This window comes from Ovis canadensis, chromosome 12, assembly GCF_042477335.2.
Source record: "Ovis canadensis isolate MfBH-ARS-UI-01 breed Bighorn chromosome 12, ARS-UI_OviCan_v2, whole genome shotgun sequence".
NCBI lineage: Eukaryota > Metazoa > Chordata > Mammalia > Artiodactyla > Bovidae > Ovis > Ovis canadensis.
This window is the reverse complement of record NC_091256.1, coordinates 90,833,950-90,854,969: the sequence shown is the minus strand read 5'-3', so window position 1 is coordinate 90,854,969 and position 21,020 is coordinate 90,833,950. Positions and strand designations below refer to the sequence as shown.

Here is a 21,020-nt window from a genome sequence, read left to right as displayed (position 1 = left end):
ACTCTGTGGTTTGGAACTGGATTTACGGTGGTGTGACTTCACACGCGGTCTTGTCCAGGCAGCTTCTCAGGGACTGCCCTGAGGAGCAGGGGGGCTCTCAGGAGCCACGTGCTGGACGGGAGGGTGGAGGGCAGGAGCCAACCCCCTGGCTGCTCAGGGCGGGGCACCGGGCTCCTCACCGCTCCTCAGTGCCCTCCCCAACAGGTCAAGTCCAGTGGAAGGGACTGTGCTGTCTGCATCTCTACACCGAGGCAAGGCCATTCCAACACAGGCCGATGCCCAGCGCAGACTGGCTCAGTGACTGAACGGCGATCAGCACGGACTGAAAACCCTTGCTGTGCACCTGCCTCCTGTCACAGGACACGGTTATCTGTGAGCCATTCCAGTCTGTCACAAGCTGGGAAACCCAGAAAGGACTTAGCCCGGACCACCACCCACGGGCAGTGAACTCCAACCAAGGCGGACTCCAGCCGGAAGAGGGTGTAAGTAGAATGCCGGGCTATCCATCAGCATCACAGCGAGACAAAGGAGAGGCAGAGGCCTGTGACAAGAGCTCCACCAGAGGTGGAGAGAAGCCAGGCTTCACGCCCTCCAGGAGGCACCCACGCTGTGCACAGGCTTACCCCCGTCCAGGCACCCCAAGGTCGTGCTCCTTTCTATGGTGGGTGTGCTAGCAAACCAAGTGGGTCACACGCCACACGTCTGCCACAGCACCCCAAATCTCACCAACGCCTCTGCCCCGTCACCAGAGCTCACAGGCACGCAGCAGCAGGCTCCCACCAACCCCAAGCACAGGCGGCATCGCTGGCTTCAGGTTCACTCTGAGGGTGAACAAGTCCCTACTCCCAGGGTGCTGGAATGAAGCGCAGAGGCAGACCTTGCTCACAGACCGCCCACACCCCAGTCTTCCTCCAGGACAGTCTACACGCAGGCGGGGTCCACCGCGCTCAGCGAGCAGCCCCAGCCTCACCTGCCAGCAAACACATGAATGGCCGCCACAGCCAGCAGCGCACCAGGCCCTCCGTCCACAGGTCCTCCTGGCTGAGACGCCAGGCTCACTCGGCCCTCCTCCTCCTCACGCGGCTATAGACCAGACGGCAAGGGGTCAGTTCACTTGTGTGACGGTCTTTGCAGCCTCAGAGCTCACACACGACCGCCAGGGTCGTGGCGCGTCCCTCAGAAGGGTGACCGGGAGGTGTGCGTCTTCACGCCACACGGCCACACAGGCAGGGCTGAAGACACAGCAGGCCGGGGTCTGTACCAGCAGCTGACAGCTGGCACCCAATGCGCCCGCAACTGCAGCACCGTCGTGTATGAAGGGCCAGCGGTCTCACCCGGGGAGGGGCAGCTCCCACTCACTCCTGCCTCCCCCATCCCTGAGGGGCAGAGATCTCTAGCACCAAGGGTGCTCCTGTCAAGGATCACACACAACCCTTCAGGTGAAGCGGCAAAGCTGGCCGGGCAGGAGAGGGGCAGCCCAGACGGGCAGAGCAGCTCTCCACAGGCAAGGCTCTGTTCCAGGAGCAGGGTGGCCTTAAGCTTCCTCTCTCTGTGGAACTGGGGCAGTCAGCATCCTGCCCCGACGCCAGGGGCTCCAAGGATCTGGACACTTAAAAAGGCCAAGACCAGCAGACTGGCGCAACACTGTAAATCAAACTGCTCTAATGCCAGGCCGCACTCTGGACAGTCTCCTCCACTGGCCCCACAAACCCGTAAGATGAGGAGAAATATGAAGACAACTCTGGGAAAACTGGAGACGCTTCAGAGTCATTCTTAAAGAAATTTAATTGACTGAATGGCATAAAAGGGAGCAGTACACATGTGAATCTCTGCTACATCACAGACTGCTGCTGCTCTTCTTGTTGTTTTATTAAAGACCGCTGTTTCTACCCATCTTCCGGTCTATGGCTATAGAATGTAGGGGACGTAGGCATTAGCACAGGACAGGAAAAGCAAGCCAGAGTCTGTTCACCAGAACGTCTTCTCCAGTGCGGAACAGGGTCCTCTGAGAAAAAAAGGTGTGCAAAGGCTGGGACCCACCTACGATCGGGAACAGCAACAAGTCAGAGAGGAAGGCTGATGGGAGGGGAGCCTGGCTGCTCCCAAGTGCTCCCTGGAGCCCCCTTCTCCTAGGCCTCCGTGAGGATGCCTTCTGAGGTCCTAACCTGAAACCAAACTTCCTGTCGATTCAAATAGAATAAAGACATCATCCCCCCAAGGAGAGCTCATCTGAGGCCGGGAACTGACCCAGGGACAGAATGATCCACCAGCATTCTGAGAAAGCGTATTTAAAAACAGCATGGCTTTCTAGAAGGTTCTGGTGCGTGAAGACGGGAGGAAAGGGGGTCTTTGTTAGCGGGGACTGGAGGCATGTGGCCCACCAGACAGAGCAGGATACAGAAGAATTCCCTAATATCTGCAGGCTACCACCAGCTGCTGCTGTCCCCTGGGTGGGCAGAGGCAAAAGCAAGCCCCCCTAGGGTTCTTCATGGCCCACAGGTAGGGGCAGAAGCAGCTGTAGGCTGATGGCTCTGAATAACCAGCAGGTAGTGTTACGTTAGGACCAAGGATTTATTCCACAATATAAACCGCAACACTTGATACAAGCTTCCAAATGAGCAGGCGGGGGGTGGGGTGCGGAGAGCCAGAACAGCGGTGACAGGTGCTTAGGGAGCAGCCTCTTCTCTGTCACCAGTTCCCCAGTGACACCAGAAGCCAGACGTCTGTGTTCGGACATCCGCCAGATGCTAAAGCACCACACTGTTTGGAAGTTTGTTTGGTTTTAATTCCAGCCACTGAAACCAACATGGAAGTTATTGCTTAGATAAATAAACCTAGTCTACCAGGAAAACAAAAGTGGATAAAGAAAACAAACAAAAACCTCAAAAGTGAAAAACTTAAGCTCCCCAATATGGTAACAGAGTAAACGAGAGAGAAATTCCTCAAATGAGGATTTACTGGGCCCTTCTGGGCACTGAAACCGAGTTGGACTCAGCCGGTAAACCCCAGGAAGAGGTGAGATTTTAATGCTGTACATGAGAAGGTGCAAGCGCCAATCCTTCCAAACTGGTGGGAACCCCTGCAAAAACAGTCAGCGTTTCAAATCTCAACAACCACAAACAGCTCTTAAGGAAAAAAATACAAAAAGTGTCAAAAAAATTTTTGTTTTTTTTTTTTCTTTTTTTCAAAGAGTTCTGGAAAAATGATCCCGTAAGGAATAGAAATAGCACCGTTCACAGGCTGGTTTGAACGCCAGTCCTGCAGCTTTGCTGAGAAACTGGGAGTCCCCGGGCCAAGCCCTGACTGAGAAGGGCTCTGCGGGTTTTATCTCCGGCCCGGCGCGTCCGTCTCCGCACAGCGCACGCACACGTAGTCCTCCTCCTCGGCCGTCTCGGGAGAGACACCAACACAGACCTGATGGAACCACCGACTGCAGCTGCCATCACACTGGACCCAGTCCACCTGGTTACAGAGAGCAGGGAGACGGGGTTTTCAGGGGAGAAGAGGCCCGGCGGCCGGGGCAGCCACTGCCCCTCACGGGACCTCCGGCACGGCAGCCCAGGCGAGCACGCTGAGCTGTTCTCCACGCAGTGGCTGAGCGGGGCGAGCACAGGTCGCCCCGTGACAAGTAAGCAAAGGGACGACAGCGGCACCCCCCCACCTTCTGAGCGCCGGGCGGCGAGAGCCGGAGGAGCAGGAAAGGAAAGGGCAGAGGAAGAGTTTCTTCGAGAAAAGGGAGGAGACCCAGGAGCGCTGAGAGAGCAGAGACACCAGTGGGGGAGGGTGAGCAATCCACTCAGACGGGCTCAAGGCAGCTAAGCAGGAGAGAGACCCGGCCGGGCGAGCTGGTGCTCACAGGGTTCTGAGCTAAGGGAACACATGTCCTCCACGGCCCAAACCTCACTGACCTCGTCTCCTTCTGGCTGCAGGCAGCTCACGGCCGGGCAGATGGCGTCCTCGTCCTCAGAGTCCTCCTGCTCCGAGGAGGACGAGTCTGAGGGCAGGGACTGCGTGTCGGCAGAGGGGACCAACTCATAGCTACACTCTCTCTCTAACTTGAGACTGTCCGTGTCCTTGGGGTGGCTCAGTTTGATTCTCTTCTTTTTGGGGGCCCGCATTTTGGTGATTCGATCCCACCGCTCACTGGAGAGGCCTTCTCTTTCCAGGCGTCTCTTCAGCTTGCTCTCGAGGCCGCTGGCTCCGTCTCGCTTCCCTCGGCAGCCGTCACTCTGGGAGGAAGACGGCAAGCCCAGTTTAGGGCACGGCTTGCCTCTCACTAAAGCTGCCGTGTCAACACCCGCAGGCATGAGCAACAGGTGCGCCCCACGAAACCAAGACAGGCTGCCCCTGCTCCCGGCCTCGCCCACCCCACCCCACAGGACCACCTAACTTCGCCGTTCAGCCCATCAAACACTGGAGGACAAACGTGTCACCAACGTGAACTGCCTCACACCAGCCCAGCAGTGCCGGGAGGCGGGAGAGGCCAGACACACGAGCAAATGCCTGACGTCCACAGAGCTTCTTGGGAGATGCTGACCCTCAGATGACTAAGAAACCAGGCCGATACCGTCCTTTGTAAAGGACATCTCCGCCCCTTAGAGAAAAAAGGTGCTTTTAACTGAACACAGTTGGTAATGTGCTACCCTATTTGGTACTGAAATAATAAAATCAATCCTAAACGCCAGGGTCTACCCTTATGCTGTCTTCCTGCTTCGACTATATCCTCAGGGGTCAGCGATGCCGTTAGCAGGATGCAGCAGCGGCAGCACCTCACGCTGCTGAGAAACGGGGCCTTCGCACTTAAGGGAGAGAGCACTGGGAACAGGCCCCCCAGGACCTCCCGAGGTTAGGACTCCCTACTTCTACTTCAAGGGGCACAGGCTTGATCCTGGTCAAGGTATTAAGATCCTGTGGTGCAGCCAAAAAGAACGAAGCACAAAAACGGGCCCTCTTGGTCTAGCCACCTGGTCCTACCAACAGCTGTCAGGTTCCGTTTAGCAGAGTTACCGCATCTGTTACACGTTGACTCGAGAATGAAAGCCTTTCCAGCTGTAGTTACACTTTCATCTAACAGGATTTCTCTTACACAAGAATAATCCTGTTTCTAGCTATTATCACATGGAAATGATGAGAAGCGCCGTATGAAAAAGAAAAGCTTTTCACACAGTGGTTTAAGAACCAGTTCCAGAACCCAGGCTGCGAGCCCAGCCGCCGTCGGCATCTCTTCCTGGATCAGAGACAGCGTCTTGTCCCTGTGCTATCAAGAGGGGGTGACGCCGAGAGGGGGTGACGTCGAGAGGGGGTGACGCTGAGAGGGGGGGGGCGCCGAACCCCAGTGCCCACCTTCTCACTGCCGGGTCTCACTGGAGAGCTGTGGTCAGCCTGCTGCGCAGGGCTCGGCTTTGCGAGCAATGTCTGGTAGAGCTCCTGAATTTCAGGAAGGGACACCTGGAGCAGCTGGGCCTCCATCAGCAGCTCATTCACTTCTGGGCTGATACCTGTGTCAAGACCAGAGCAGATCACGGGGACACTCCTTGTGACATGAGGAGAGGAGGGCCACCCAGCCAACTGCCACCCTCCCCACGTCAAGTGGAGCCACTTCCTGTGCCCAGAGCCACAGCCCAACAGGCCCAAATGAGACTGAGTCTAGCGCTGACGCAGGAGACACGCCTCTGCCTGGACAGCCGTCTCAGGGCCGGGCACTCTTCACGGGCCGGGGCTCCAGGCAGAGCTCCCGGGGAACAGTCACCCGCAGGAGGGACAGAAGAGAAGCAGGGTCTCGAACAGCCCCCTCAAGTCTCCTGAGTAATGAAGCAACAAGTGAACCCGTGACTGAGCATCTGACCGTATCACTTGCTGTTTAACTATCAGCTGACATGGGATGAGTCCACTCCTCCCTGAAAGCAGTGGATATAAAGCTTTCCTTTCTATTTCTTTTGCACTTACAAGCCTTTAAATAGGATTCTCCTCCCACCTTTCAAGTACACAGTAACACGTATCCCACATACAAGAGCAAAGTCATTTTTCAATGGTTCCAGATTATCCGCAACAGCAAACTGCTGCAGTATCACTTGTTACTGTTCAAGCCCTCAGAACAACAACGATCATGATGATGGTGATCAATACAGACCATGGAGGGGGACACAGCTCCGACCAGTGGAGAAGGGAGAGTGTAAATAGGAGGTTCTGCTGTCCCAGTCGTCAGGCAAGGAGAAGGACGTGGGGCCAGGAGGCTGAGATATCTGACGGAAGGAAAACATCTCACAGTAAGGCTCTTCCAGGACTAAGACTCCCACCAGCCTAATAGAAGTAGCTTGGGTTATCAGGCAGCATATAGCAGAGGACTTGATTTTCCCAAACTGAAACAAGCCTTTGGCATCTCAGATCTGGCCAAGCCAACTCCTGTTCACCAAGCCTTTGGCCTTCCTGGCTGTGCCTGGACTGACTTCAGAGGTGAAGAGCACTACTGGGCAGTAAGTCAGTTTTCTCTGCATGGAAACAGATCACACAGCCTCTTGGATTCCTGGGGGAGATTTTCACCTGCCTGACACAGACATGCAGCCCTTTGGGTAAACCAACTGAGGAACTGCCAGACAGCACTCCCATTCATGTCCCCACCTTCTTCAGAGCTTATCAGAGGGGCTAGAACAACAGTCCTTTGACCACAAATGAGCAAACAGCAGTTGTGTCTTTCCTCTTTATTAACACAAGGAAACTCCCCAGCACGGCATGTGTAACGGACACAACTGTCTCCAATGTGGGTTAGGTTGTCCGAAGAGCCACAACTCAACTATGAGGCAAGGACTTAAACACATCACCTGCTCAGTGCCAGGCACTGTATTTCAGAAGCTGGAAATAAATGGGGGGGGGGGGGGGGGGGAGGAGAAAGAAAGACAACAAATACAGCAGAAGCAACCCTCTGTCTGCTATGTCTAGCCTGCACCTCACGCAGCCCTTGCAGACCACAGGCCTCCGCTGGCGCAGCACCAGGGAGGAGCAGTGACTCTGCTGGAGAGTCCGCAGCATCGGGGAGGCATCAGGTGGGCCTTATAAGAGGACTGAACCCTGCACTCCCGAATGCGCTTTCCTATCTTCTGCGGGAGAAGACAGGACCCCACCCTCGCCACCAAAGTCATGGTTATTAAGAATCAGGCTTTCGGCAGCAAGACCACAGATAGTGTGAAACCCACTGCCTCCCCTCTGAAGCAACATGGTACAAAAGATGCTTCAAAACTTAATTTTTCCTCAAAAAGCAATAAGACACAGAAGAAGGCACACTCCCTTTCTGCTCAGTGACTCACATGATAGGAAGCAGGAAAAAAAATAGCTAAGCAAAAAAAAAAAACTTAAGTATATCTATTAAAAATACCTAGGTTCATACACACAAATGGGGAAACCATATGTATATATGAGCAGGTGAAATCTGCTCCACAGACTGACCACCGGGAGCAGAGGAAGCAGACAACGTGGCAGGAGCACGGAGCCCTGCAAGGACAGCAGGCGCCGGCAGCAGAAGCGCCCAGAGCCACAGGGGCACGGCGGTGAGCTGTCTGCAGACCAGCAGAGAGGGCCCAGGCTCACCTTGCTGGTCTCTGGCACCTGTCCTGCTGCGGCCTGCCACCTGCCACACAACAGTCCCGAGCCCACTGGGTCCTGCAGGGCCGCGAGGTGCCCTGATGAGAGCAGCTGCCGGGCTCTGTGCTGCCAGCTCACGGTCCTCTCGATCATGTACCGCAGCGCGTCTCCCTCAGGCAGACGGACGCGGATGCGCTGCAGGGAGGCCAGTAGGGGCAGAATCTTCTCGAGTGGAGGCTTCTCCGACCTCCGACAGTTGGGACACAGCCAGATTCGGGGGCCCTGTGGAATGCTGGGAGCCGCCACACAGATGGTGTGGAAAGCATCCCTGCAGAGTTCACACTGGATCATGGGGGCCGCGGGGGCCTTCTGACACACGCAGACTCTCATCTCCACATGGTGCACGGGCGACAGCAGTCTCCCCTCATTGGCTTGTCGGAGAGACTGCAAGGCTTCCATTTCTCGTGCGCGAGCTTCCCCGAGAGCTGCCATCTAGAAAGGAGAGGGCGATAAAGGATGATGGCACAGAGACCTCGGCCGTCTTCTCAAACTCCCGGGGCGTGGCGATGAGGAGGGCTCCAGAGCAGGCTCTGGGTGTCAACGCCGGTTCTGCCTCACTAAGCCGTGGGGGCGCCTTGGACAACAACTCTGCTCACTGTGGTGGGACCCCCACAGGCATAAACTGGAGTCAGGAACAGTGCCCGCCTCCAGGGCTGCCGGGACGACCCCACGGCCATGTGACCAGGTGCTCTGGCTGCCTCCCGGCGAACCACGCTGTCAGCAGTTACCTAACACACACTGCTCTTCCAAGCCAACTTCTCTGCACGTGTATCTCTTAGAAGATATTCCTCCCTTCTAAGATCCAGGTTTTTCACTGTCTATGTACAAGTTTCTGAGGTTTGTCTTCAGCTCCAGTAACTTTTGTGACCTTCTAGAAACGTAATTTAGATGAGAAAGTCTCTCAGATGCCACCGTAGCCTGTGTCTCTCACTGCCTCTAACATCAGGCCTCACAGGTGCACTGGACGCATGAACCGCACGTGGTGAGAGCGGGTCCCTCGTGAAGAGGTTGCAGGAGCTCCTCACCGAGCGCCCCGCACACACACACACACCGTGAGGCCACCAGGCACAGACAAAAGCAAGCTGCTTTTCTGCAGGAAGTGGCACGTGTACCTGCTATAGTCTTTTCTCTATTAAAACAAGAGCCACATTTCACTTCCGAGATCAGGTAATCTGTATAAGCAACTTGAAAACACAAGCATGATTAGTTTCAGAGTAAAAAGCTGAAGTGATACCGAACATGTTCCTGACCAATATGTACAGACTGTCCATGTGTGACCTCTATGTGAGGCAGTCCAGGCTTTACAGATTTATTCACTGCTCACCATGAAGTAGAACTGCTTTAAGGGGGACCAATTCAGATCACTAGCTATGTAAGAGTAAGTCACTACCCCCTTGGTACATAACACATTGACCTTTCATAGCAAACGGCTGGATGAGCCAAGTCCTGATACTTCACTGAAGAGAAACACAGAGGAAGCACAGATGTTTAGAACCAGCATTCCCCACCAGAAGCAAAAACTAAAGGCTTACAGAACCGTTTCTTTCCCAACCCTATTTCCTAGTCCTTAAAATACTGTGTCACAGCTAAACCATTCCCGAGATCAGATCCACCCCCGGTCACCAGACGAGGAACCTGAGTCGTGAGGCCAGACTGACGCTCCACTGTTTCTGGATTAGAGGAGAAAATGTATCAATGAGGGTTGAGGTAAGAAACCAAAAGACCTAGGATAAACCACCTAACAAACCCTTGCTCAATTTGGAAAATCTCCTACTTCTACAGACGAAGCAGCGCGCAGGCAGTGCACACGGTGCGGTGCGGTGACAAAGCGGCCAGCAGGCAATGTGCAGAGCCGAGCAGAGCTCCAGGCCAAGCCTGTGCAAAACCCGCCGTCTACCAGTGGAAGCAGCAGCTCGGAAGCACCAGAATGATGCTCAGGCAGCCACAGCTGACTACAATCCGAAGGAGGGACGAATACGCCAAAGACAGTCCGTGTCAAAATACACAGACACTTCAGGGTAACCCCACGTCAATCCCGAGGGCAGCCAGGCAGCACTGAGGGCTCAGACTGGAGAGGCGTCCTGGCCCAAGGGCGAGTCCGCTTAGCTCCACCCCAGCAGCAGGTGGGCTCCTGCTCTGGGAAGAGCAAGGCTTTGTGCCTTCAAAACCACCCTAAAAGGGGCTTCATCAGCCTAGAAAACTTCTGCACATGGAAAGAAATCATCAACAAGAGGAAAAGACAACTTACAGAACGGGAGAAGTATTGGCAGCTTGTAACCTGATCCAGGGGATGAAGACCCCAAATCTGTGAAGAACCCACATACTGCAACAGCACCCGCAGCCACCCCAGCAAAAGCGAAACCCGACAAGAACGGGCAGGAGGCCCAGTGGACATTTCTCCAAAGATGACGAACAGATGGCCAACAGGCACAGGAAAGGACGCCTAGCACCGCTGACCATCAGGGAAACGCAGGTCGAAGCTACACTGAGACGTCGCCTCACACCTATTTTAAAAGGACCATCGTCGAAAAGACCAGAAAAAACAGGTGTCAGTGAGGATGTGGAGAAAAGGGAACCCGCTCCTACACTACAAGTGGGGATGTGAGTTGCTGCAGCTGCCGTGGAAAAACAGTGTGAAGAGTCCCCAAAAAAGTAAAAACAGAACTACCACAGGACCCAGCAATTCCATTTCTGAGTACACGTCTAAAGGAAAGAAAAATACTAACTTGAAAAGATTATCTGTACTCCCATGTCCAAGGCGGCCTCATTCCCAACAGCCAAGATACGGAAACCACCTCAGTGTGCCCACTGGTGGATGAAAGGAAGCGTGGCTGTATGTACAATGGGGTGTTACCAACAGAGAAAAGGATTCTGCCATCTGAAACAACACAGATGAACTCAAAGCATCACACCAAGTGCAATAAGCCAGAGAAAGACAAGGACTGTCTGATCTCACTTACATGTGGAATCTAAAAAAGAAGAAAAAAAACAAACAACACCCCACAGAAGACTATGTGGATCATAACAAACTATGGAAAATTCTCAGAGAGAAGGGAATGCCAGACCACCTGACCCGCCTCCTGAGAAATCTGGATGCAGGTCAAGAAGCAACAGTTAGAATTGGACACGGAACAACAGACTGGTTCCAAATTGGCAAAGGAGTACGTCAAAGCTGTATATGGTCAGCTTATTTAACTTCTATGCAGAGTACATCATGCAAAATACCGGGCTGGATGAAGCACAAGCTGGAATCAAGATTGCCGGGAGAAATATCAATAACCTCAGATATGCAGATGACACCACCCTATGGCAGAAAGTGAAGAAGAACTAAAGAGCCTCTTGATGAAAGTGAAAGAAGAGAGTGAAAAAGTTGGCTTAAAACTCAACATTCAGAAGATTAAAATTCAAGTAAGATCACGGCATCCGGTCCTATCACTTCATGGCAAACAGATGAGGAAACAATGGAAACAGTGAGAGACTTTATTTTCTTTGGCTCCAAAATCACTGCACATGGTAACTGCAGCCACAAAATTAAGACGCTTGCTTCTTGGAAGAAAACCTATGACCAACCTAGACAGCATATTAAAAAAGGAGAGACATTACTCTGCCGACAAAGGTCCATCTAGATAAAGCTATGGTTTTTCCAGTAGTAATGTACGGATCTGAATTGGACTACAAAGAAAGCTGAGCACGGAAAAACTGATGCTTTCGACTGTGGTGTTGAAGAAGACTCTTGAGAGTCCCTTGGACAGCAAAGCGATCCAACCAGTCCATTCTGAAGGAAATCAGTCCTAGATAGTCATTGGAAGGACTGATGCTGAAGCTAGAACTCCAATACTTTGGCCACCTGATGTGAAGAACTGACTCACTGGAAAAGACCCTGATGCTGGGAAAGAATGAAGGTGGGAGGAGAAAGGGACGACAGAGGATGAGATGGTTGGATGGACACAACTCAACGGACATGAGTTTGAGTAAGCTCTGGGATTTGGTAATGGACAGGGAAGCCTGGTGTGCTACAGTCCATGGGGTTGCGAAGAGCGGGACACGACTGAGAGACTGAACTGGACTGACAGACACAGAGCACTGATGGGCAGCTCCCAGAGGTAAGTGGTCCGGGAGATGGCTGCAGGGGGTCAAAAGGCAAAAACAAATCCTGGGGATGCGGCATACAGCACGGTGACTGAGGTCACTGATACAGAAAGAAACTGTGCTCTCTTCTCCGGGGAATATGTCAGTTGTGTCCAGATCTTTGCAGCGCCATGGATTACAGCTGGCCAGGCTCCTCTACCCATGCAATTTTCCGCAAGAATACTGCACCGTGTTGCCATTCCCTACTCCAGATAGTCATTAATACTATGTTATAGTTCTGAAAGTTGCTAAGAGAGTAGATGTTAAAAGTTCTCATCACAAGAGAAAAAAAACAAACCTGTGTGGTGATGGCTACTGACTAGACTCATACAGGGACCACTGGGTAATACACATATCCTGGGTCACTCTAGGCACACCTGAGACTAATGCTACAGGCCAGTCACACCCGCCTGGCAAGTTTCTAAAGCATCCAGGTCCATAGCTCTCTTCTTTCCATCCAATACTGTGCTCACCAAACATTGGCCCGATACTGCTCCATCTTCTTGAAGATGACACTATCTTTGGATCCACAGTGCTCACGCTAAGAGGGGATCAGACTCAGGAGTACCCAGTACCCTTTCCAGTGTATGGCCTGTTGTAAACTTAACAGTAAGCTGGCATCGCAGGTCACCTGTTAGCCCTGGACCAAGCTACAGGCTTGGGAAGTGTTTCTGAGTCTGGGAGGCCTCGCAGGCACCTTCCATTAAAAACTTTTACAAATGACAGTTTTCCTAAAGTTGCTTTGGTAACAGAGTACTCTGGAAGTTATTCTCCTACTTGCCTTCCCAATATACCCAGTAAAGAAGGAAGAGCTAGACAAGGCCCTCCCCCCAAGAAAAGAGGAGGCGCGCCAGCACGCACAGCTGAAGCAGTCTCTCTGCTCTCCGTCAGCGCTCTCTCCAGGTCGCTCAGACTCTCTACTCGGGGGCTCTTCTTCTTGCCACTCGGCAAGGGGTCCTTTAACTTTCTCTGCTTCCTCTTTAATCCCAAAAGGCCAACGTCACATCGAGGACACAGCACCTGATGTGGAACAAAGCACAGCCGCTGTGGTTTGTCTGGTTCACCACAGAGCATCACCAAGTTCCCAAGTAAAAGCCGAGGCAGCGGGGAGGACGTGGATTTCTTTATATTTTCTGCATAATATCCAACCCTGATCCCAGAAATCCTACTCTACAAAGGAAGGAAGCAAGGATGAAGGAAATCTCACAAAAAGACTTTTGATTCAGATTCAATCAAACAGTAAGTAAAAAGAAGCAAAATGCAATGATTCCAGTCATAACGTGTGACCAGAATCAGCTTAAGGAAACTACAAGTGTTAACTATAAGCATGTTGAGAGGTGGGGATCTTTTATCAAGCTTGGCAAATCCAAGTGGTGAAGCATAGCCAAGGTTAAATGTTCAATTTTAACAGACCAAGGAACTTCAAAGAGGAATATTTCTTCCTTAGTGAATGCTATCCCCAAACATATGCAGAAAACATTCAAAGATTCTTCTAAGTTTCCAGCGAAATTCAGGAGACTCTCCCTGGCTCCCCTCAGAAAATAACTCCTAGAGCATACATCAGTCAGTGTTGCCCCCTCCATAACGAAGGGGCTGTGTGTTTACCAGGTGAGGGGCCGCAAGGCCCCAAGGTGGTCTGAGTGCAAACTTACCTCAAGGAGAGAATAGGACGAGTTCTTCGTCAGGAATGTGTTAGCAGCACATTCTTTCCAAACGTGGACCTCAGCTACTAGGGACTCCAGTCTCGGCAGCGAGGGCAGATGCACCGGGATACACCGGCCTCGAGTGACAAGCTCCACCAGTGCGCCCAACACTGGCACACGCCCTCCAGCCTGGTTAAGTCAGAGGAAGAAGAACACTGCTGTGGAAGCGCACAAAGTGCCCCTCCATGATCTCAACATACTAAACTCACGAGCGATGCCGACCGAACCTGCCGGCTAGCTGGTGGTGGTGACGGTAAGGCCCCTGGGGGATCCCACTTGGTCACCAGGCAAGAGCCTGGCTCGTGCTGGAGCCACAGACACAACTGAGGACTGGCATGCGCTGCCATCCCTTCGCTCAGACGCTTACGCCCTTTCTCAGGGCATCTGCCATTTTGGTGGGTTTGAAGAAAATCCAACAGAAATGCAAACCTGTAACAACTCAAAGGACTTCCGCACTGACTGGGAGAACAAAGCGGAAAACCAGTCTTTCACTCCGTCCACCGACAATGAGCTAATAGATTATCCAGGAAAGCTAAAATGAGCTGAGAAAGAACACTGGCTCTCAAAGTTTATTATTAAGAACCATCTGGGAAGCCTGTTTTAAAAACTTCCTGGGCCCCACCCCCAGATTTCTGATTCAGTTCATTAGGGAAGGGTCCATGTGAATTTGTAGTCCTAAAACTTCCCAGGGGCTGCTGGGGCTGTTCTGGGACCACACTCTGAAGCATGCAGAGCACTCCCTGCGTGTAAACAGACAGCTGGGCGGCACTGTAGAACGAGGAGTCCACCGAACACAAGGGGTCGCCCTGTCGCTGGTCACATTTCTCTGCTAGTCCTTACATACATGATTCCAGGCCAAGCTATTACTTCAGGAATGGAGCAAAACTTGCTTTTTGTCCGTATCGACAGATTTTGTTGCAGACACAGAACTAAGAAGCACATACATGAAAACATGTGAAGGGAACCAAGCCCACCTAGAAACGTGTCCTCTCCTCTGATTTCATATGCTCACCTCTCCTGACCTCTGCCACCACCTCACTTTCTGGCGGCTAGCAACCATGAGTGGAAGCAAGGACCAAGGCTACAATCACGATGGTTCCAGCAACGACAGACAAGAGCGTGCATCAGTGATCTCGCTGGGAAGTGTGTGTGCACCGCGAACACTCCCCGTGCTCTTTTCTCTGACTGTCTGGAGTCACTCCTTATGTACTATTTATCAAACAATGTATCTTCTCTTCCCTGTTAATCAGAATAGATGTCCAGATGTTTCACTGAAAACACCTGGCTAAGCTGTCCTATTTGGCACTTCTCATTTAACAATTGGTCTATTAGCAGAACTTAAATTATGCAGATATTCAGAAAACCAGATATTTTGTTCCTAGAGTCTGATGGCTTCAACAAAACAGAACTTGAGACTCAAGTACAATATAAATTAAAAATTTTTAAACCTAGCCCATTAAGTAATTCAAAGATCTTTTTTTCTCAATAGGACCATAAGACCTGCTGTTTTATGATGATAAGAGAGAAAAAGGAAAACACCCCCAGCAACCCCTTTTCACATGAAGTCCCCCAACTGGAAACAGAGGAAAACAGAGAGTGTGTCTCGTCTTTATTGTCGCTGCTCAGTCCCCCAGCCCTGCCTGACTCTCTGTGACCCCATGGACTGCAGCACACCAAGTTAAGGGACATTGTGAAGGTATATTCTGTCTATACCTTAATGATGCTACACACGCATTTAATTTTCTATTTTAACTTATAGGTAAAGGCTCAGTAAGTACACCATCTAGCACAGAGCCACAGATACTTTGTGCTGATTCTCTGGAGAATTACTCCAGAATATGCTAAGCCTCACTTCCTCTGCAAGGACAGAGAAGCACTTTTAAGCCACTACCTGTGCGGTAAAAGTCCCGGACCTCACTGCCCAGTTTGGCCATGGAATCACATATCACTACTCACTCAATCGCCTACTCTTCATTATCTAAACTCCAAGCAATTGGCAAGCCAGCGAGAGACAGCCATAACGGTCAAAGATTAGTAACTGCATTTCTTCCACAACTTCATTTTTAGCCCTTTCTCTTCAACCCCAATCAAGTGCTTGAGACTGTTGTTATGGGAGGCTCCCAAGCTCCCAGAAAAGGTTAGTGAAATTATCTAAGTCTTACATATTAAGCCAACTCGTGAGCACAGCAGGTGGGGTGGGCAAGGGCATCTACACGGGGTAGAAGAGAATCAATCGCGTGGCCAGCCCAAACACAGGCCCCGGGCCGCGAAGCCCAGCGCACATCCCTCCCCCAGCCTTCCATCCCTGCTCTTCAGCGAGGCGCGGGCATACGCGGGGCTCTGGGAACCTACCTGTAGGGCCTCCGCTTCCTGCAGCCAGTCTCTGGCTCTCTGCACAGAGTCTTTCAGCGCCGCGCCGTTGGGCAGGTGTGCGGGGATCTCCTCGATCTCCTTCACCACGGCGGCGAGGCTGCTCAGTGAATGCCGAGGCCTAGAGAGCAGAAAGAGTGTCGTCAGCCTCCGCGCAACCGCTCGCACTTCTCATGGCTTACTTATCAGAGAAGTTAGAGAAACCACTTCAAAGGAAATTCACAGTTGCAAATAAACTTTTTGAAATGGCAAGTAACTACAAGATATCAAATTATCTACATAAGACTAAGGCAAATAACTCAGTTCTACTTAGTTCTGATTTGACAATGGAATAACCATAAACTTCTGTTTGCAAAAGGTAGCTTAGGGGTAATTTCCTCCATGTTAAACTAGAAACGCTATCAAGACTCATACAGCTCCACTAAGATAAGTAAGAGTCTCCAGGACATCACCACACCGAAGCACAAAGCCCAAAACTTCTGTGTCCTCTGATCGATGACCACTATTTCAGGATTAAACAGTAACGTCCAGAAAATAGCTATCCCTGTACTTTATGCTGTCAGCTGCAACAGTAAAGATCTGTTAGACAGAAAGCAAGACGAGGAGGAACCATCTTCTCCCCTCAGATGGTCAGCCCGAGCCCAACACGTCCTCAAGGACAGACAAGGTCATGAGGCAACAGCATGAATGCTGGGAACTACAGCGCGGCCGCCGCTTTAAGGGCCCTGCGCAGCGCGGGGCTCAGATGCTTCTCTTTACGACTCCTTGGGATCTCTTTCATTAATTCTGGGTTTAAACAGTTCCACTTATTTGTAAATGTTTTCTTCCCTCAAAGATGTTCCCATTGAAATCCAGGCAAATTTGATTAAACCACTTTTAGAAAATGAGTGTCTAAACAGTTCCACTTATTTGTAAATGTTTTCTTCCCTCAAAGATGTTCCCATTGAAATCCAGGCAAATTTCATTAAACCACTTTTAGAAAATGAGTATCCATTTGAACCATTCATTTCACAATCAGTAAATCAAGAAAAAAAACATTAATCTTCTTTGACCAAGTTCCAAAGCAGTTGCAAACATCTCAGCTAAACTTCCACACGCACAGCTCAGCTGCTGCGCCTGGGTCTCATTCTAAGCCTGTGCCCTGCCCAGCGTGGACCAAGCAGGAGCCCTCCCCAGGGGAGGCGTGGCCGCGCTCAGTTACCTGGCCTTGAGGAGACTCCTGGCTTTGTCATCCCAGTGCTCTGACACTGTGAGCAGTTCCTGAAGCCGCGCCATAGCCTTCTCCACGGCTGAATACGGGGCCAGGCCCACCCCCAGGTCTATGAGACGTCTCATATCGTCTAAGGTGAGGGAGCTAGGGTCCTGGCACGCCTGCTGCACCTCCTCCAGCCAATGGGCCTGCTCCAGCCGGACACGCATCTCAGCAAGCTGGGGAAGCTCAACATCAAAGTCAAAGCTGACATCCAGCAAGTCCTGCAGCTCAGCAGCGCTGGGCATCTCCTCAGAGAGCAGTTTCTGGCTGTGCTGCTGGAAATCTTCTACACGATTCAAGAGATCCTAAAAAACACAGGTTGTTGCATCAAAACACTAATTTCAGCAACAGGCTTCTTGCAAATGTACAGCCTTCAGTGCATATTCAACATGACCCTCTGCATCTCACTCGACCCCAGCAACAACACACCAACATGACAGCACATTGGCCAAACGGCGGTTCAACAAGGGGCTCTAGACAGACGCACGGCAGCGGCGGTGAGCAGCCGGCAGTCCCTGCCAAGGTGAGAATTTCCAACTGTCTCTCCACTGCAGGCCTGTTACAACCTCCTTATGAACATGTACCACTCAAGCTGCTGTTAAACACATTTGCAAATAGATGTACAAAGTAACCACTCAAGAACAGGACTTCATCATGTCAACTGAGCTTATTTACAAAATACAGGATGACCACATATAGGAGGGGGGCAGCCCCCATCTGGGCACCTTCAGCAGCGGTGTCTGACTGAGGACACAGGGGAGAGCATGCAGCTGGGTCACAAACTGCCGGAGCTCATTCACGGTCAGCTGATTGTGGGATTTCCCTCCACCAGACCGGTATCTAGAGAGACAAAGGCCCAAGAAGGCTGCATGAGGACACAAGTACTAGCACCCCAGACTCCAGCCACAGCAGACTCCCCAAGAGTCCACACCCAAAGCGGGTGTGCACAGAGCCTACCTCGTCTGCCTCTTGCCATTAAGCAGCTGCTGGGCGACAGAGGCGCATTTCTCCGCGTCCTGCGTGACTAAGCGGAGGTGACGTAGAAGATCATTGTCTGGAAATTTCTTCATCTCAGATTCTTCAATCAAAGCCTTAAAGTTGACAAGGCCTAGAAACAAAAGATCACCTTTTCTGTGATCAATATATATGAACTTCTGGTATGAAGTCTGGAACAGAAGATGAGGTTTGATTTTATCAGCTCTTATCTATGGATATTTGCAATGCTCTCCCGCTAGTAAATTTGTTGACTTTTTTTGGCGGGGTTGGGGGGGCCGGTGGGTGGTGCCCTGAGAGTGGAGGGCTTTATGAAGTGCCTGGAACTGCCCTTTACTATGGACAAGTTTATGAAACGCCTGATGGAGCAGGAGAGAACGCCAGGAGAGCGCACATGCAGGCCCTCCTGCATCTATCTAACTGCAGCTGGCAGGGAACCAGCGGCTTAGAGACTGACCTTGCACGTGCCCTGGAACAGGAGAGGGCAGAGTCCCCTGCTGAGCTCCAAAAAGGAAAGCAAATGAAACCACTTTGAGAGAAGAGATGCGAAGGGAAGCAGTGACTTTCAAAGGTAATAATGAGGCCAGAGACTTTGACTAGAGCTAAAAAGTAATAAACTCCTCACTGACTCTTTAGGATATACTGTTTGGGTCATGAACGCTAGTTGAAAAAAAAAAGCAAAACAAACAAAAACTTTTTCTAAGGGTCCATATAAAATGTGAAATACTTTTGTTTCTGAGACAGAGGCGTGTAAGAGCTACTGTGGTTTGTAATAATGCTGCCTCTGTTAAGAATGCAATCTTTCAGAACTCTTACACTAAGACTTCCCTTTGATGTTTGGATATTTGCCTCATTCACTCTTGGCTTAAAACTTGTACTAAAGCTCTAAGCCTGGCTGGACAGATGAGCTCAAACAGGCTGCTTCAAGCAATGCTTGCCGATAACTGTTTGCCGACTGGATTACAATCAGCCCCAATTTGTCAATCACCAAATCACACTCTCTATATACCACATACTTTTCTTCTTATTAATCTTAGCCTCCAAAGCTTCATTCACATTCAAGGCCCACTCGTTGTAAGATTCTGCTCGAAGCTTCAGCGCATTCATCATGGGGTAGAGGTCATCCAGAGTGTATCTGTACCTGGAAACAGAAGAGCAGGCTGGCTTTGAGATACATGGGCCTGAAGGTAATGAGATGCCAACATCACAAAGCCTAGATTAAACATCCAGTGCTTTCCACAGGGAGAAAAGTCATTCTTCCTACTCACCTCAGTTTATATTTATAAGGAGGACAGGAACATAATTCCTTTACGTGATGCAGGCAAACAAGCAGGCCAGGTCTACAGCAGCAGGAGATGGCAGACATGAAGCACGTGGTTTTGCATTTCACACACTGACGCTCATCATCTGGCAACAGTTCAAAATCCATTCTTTCTGAATCAATTACTCCCTAAAATAAAGTGTACTTTAGAGATTGCCAAAGGATAATACCACCCACTAGCTTCCAAGAAAAACACGCAACAGTTGAGCTTTAAAAAAACCAGAGAGAACCTTACCAAAACACAGACTGCATGATTAAAAATGTGTGGACCCAGTAAATGTGGGCAAGTTAACCTGTTTCACTCATCTGGAACAATCTCTTCTGGACAAGGTAGGCCCTTATGTTTGGCTATATTGATCTGAATATGAGAACAGCTATTCACAGGCTTATAAAACTACTGAGATTAGCTGCTGCTTCTACTCAAAATTGGCCTTGCCCAAATTTTGGGGTATATATAAGAGCAAAGAAATGTAAATACATTCTACTGCAGAGGAAATGCTATATAGGACTTCAGAGAATCCATAAAAATAACAAATATAAATAAAAGGAAAGAAGATAGGGCAAGCAGAGAAGACTATCATGCAGGAACTGCAGATGGGAAGCTACTGAGTGGCCTGTGTGGCTCCTGGAAAAGGCTCGCCAATCTGTGACGCAGAGACTGAAGGCAGAACGAAGCATCTCGTAACCAAGCGTCAAGAAAGATGAGCTCTCGAGCCAGTACGTCCCTACTGTGATGTGCACCACCTGACGACGAGCCCGCCTAGCAGTACGTCTCTACTGTGATGTGCACCACCTGACGACAAGCCCGTCTAGGATGTATCTTTTGTTCTGGAAAAACTGAACTTGTACCACTTTTTCTCCTTACCTGGAACCGTCTCCAACCTAAACCTGAGAATGCAGAGTCTGGCCAACTCATGTTTATAAACCAGCCAGCTCCTTTGTTCTACTCTTTCATTCTGTATTTCAACCTCTGGACTATTTCACATCCTGCTCATCAGAAGTTAGGAAAAACCTAATAAATGAATTTTGGTTCTAACCTGAAACTGATTCTTAAAAAGGACTTTGTTAAGGAGATGTCTTAAAATTTTTTTTAAAGTAAGATTAAGGATCAACTCTATGAATTTTGGTTGAGAATAAATCATATTAGTCCACTCAGTTTTAATTTGTAAATTTTCCACATCTGGAAAAAAAATTATGAGTTCTCCAAGTTGCAAAAACAAGCTACCACTATTGATGGAAGACCTTGGTAAGACACTTAAACCCTCTGGGCACTGTTTCCAGAATGGTACAGTATCAGGGGAAGGTGAGCAAGCGGTTGTTGATTCACAGTAGGGCTCCAGGGAGCCAACATGCTAAAGAGGCACACTGAAAAATAAATCCATATGACTATTTGAGGAGACGACTGTCTCCAAAGAATCTACAAAAAAGCTCTAAGAACTATTAAGTTCGGGAAGCGGTCAGGATAGAGCATTTGAAAGTCAATTTGTATTTTAAAATACCAGCAATAAAAGACTGTGAAAAACTCTGAAGTATTATTTATAGTGCCAAAAACAAGAAGTACCTAATTACAGACCCAAGAAAATGCGTGTAAAACCCGTGTGCGGTAATCCACAAAACA

General features: G+C 50.4%; 1 protein-coding gene across 3 annotated transcripts in view; it reads right to left on the bottom strand.

Annotated features, from left to right (window-relative positions):
• Positions 1–1,766: 1,766 nt before the first annotated feature.
• KDM5B (lysine demethylase 5B) overlaps positions 1,767–21,020 on the bottom strand; it is a 70,432-nt gene continuing 51,178 nt past the window's right edge. For all 3 annotated transcript variants that reach the window (XM_069545022.1, XM_069545023.1, XM_069545025.1), the window contains 13 exons: positions 19,350–19,531; positions 19,098–19,222; positions 18,046–18,196; positions 17,814–17,928; positions 17,038–17,393; positions 15,819–15,957; positions 13,416–13,595; positions 12,625–12,783; positions 7,582–8,067; positions 6,131–6,242; positions 5,344–5,498; positions 3,909–4,229; positions 1,767–3,462 (listed from right to left, as the gene is read on the bottom strand). In XM_069545022.1, coding sequence (XP_069401123.1) covers positions 3,325–3,462; positions 3,909–4,229; positions 5,344–5,498; positions 6,131–6,242; positions 7,582–8,067; positions 12,625–12,783; positions 13,416–13,595; positions 15,819–15,957; positions 17,038–17,393; positions 17,814–17,928; positions 18,046–18,196; positions 19,098–19,222; positions 19,350–19,531 — 2,619 coding nt within the window. In that variant the 3' untranslated portion in view covers positions 1,767–3,324. The remainder of the gene's footprint in view (positions 3,463–3,908; positions 4,230–5,343; positions 5,499–6,130; positions 6,243–7,581; positions 8,068–12,624; positions 12,784–13,415; positions 13,596–15,818; positions 15,958–17,037; positions 17,394–17,813; positions 17,929–18,045; positions 18,197–19,097; positions 19,223–19,349; positions 19,532–21,020) is intronic.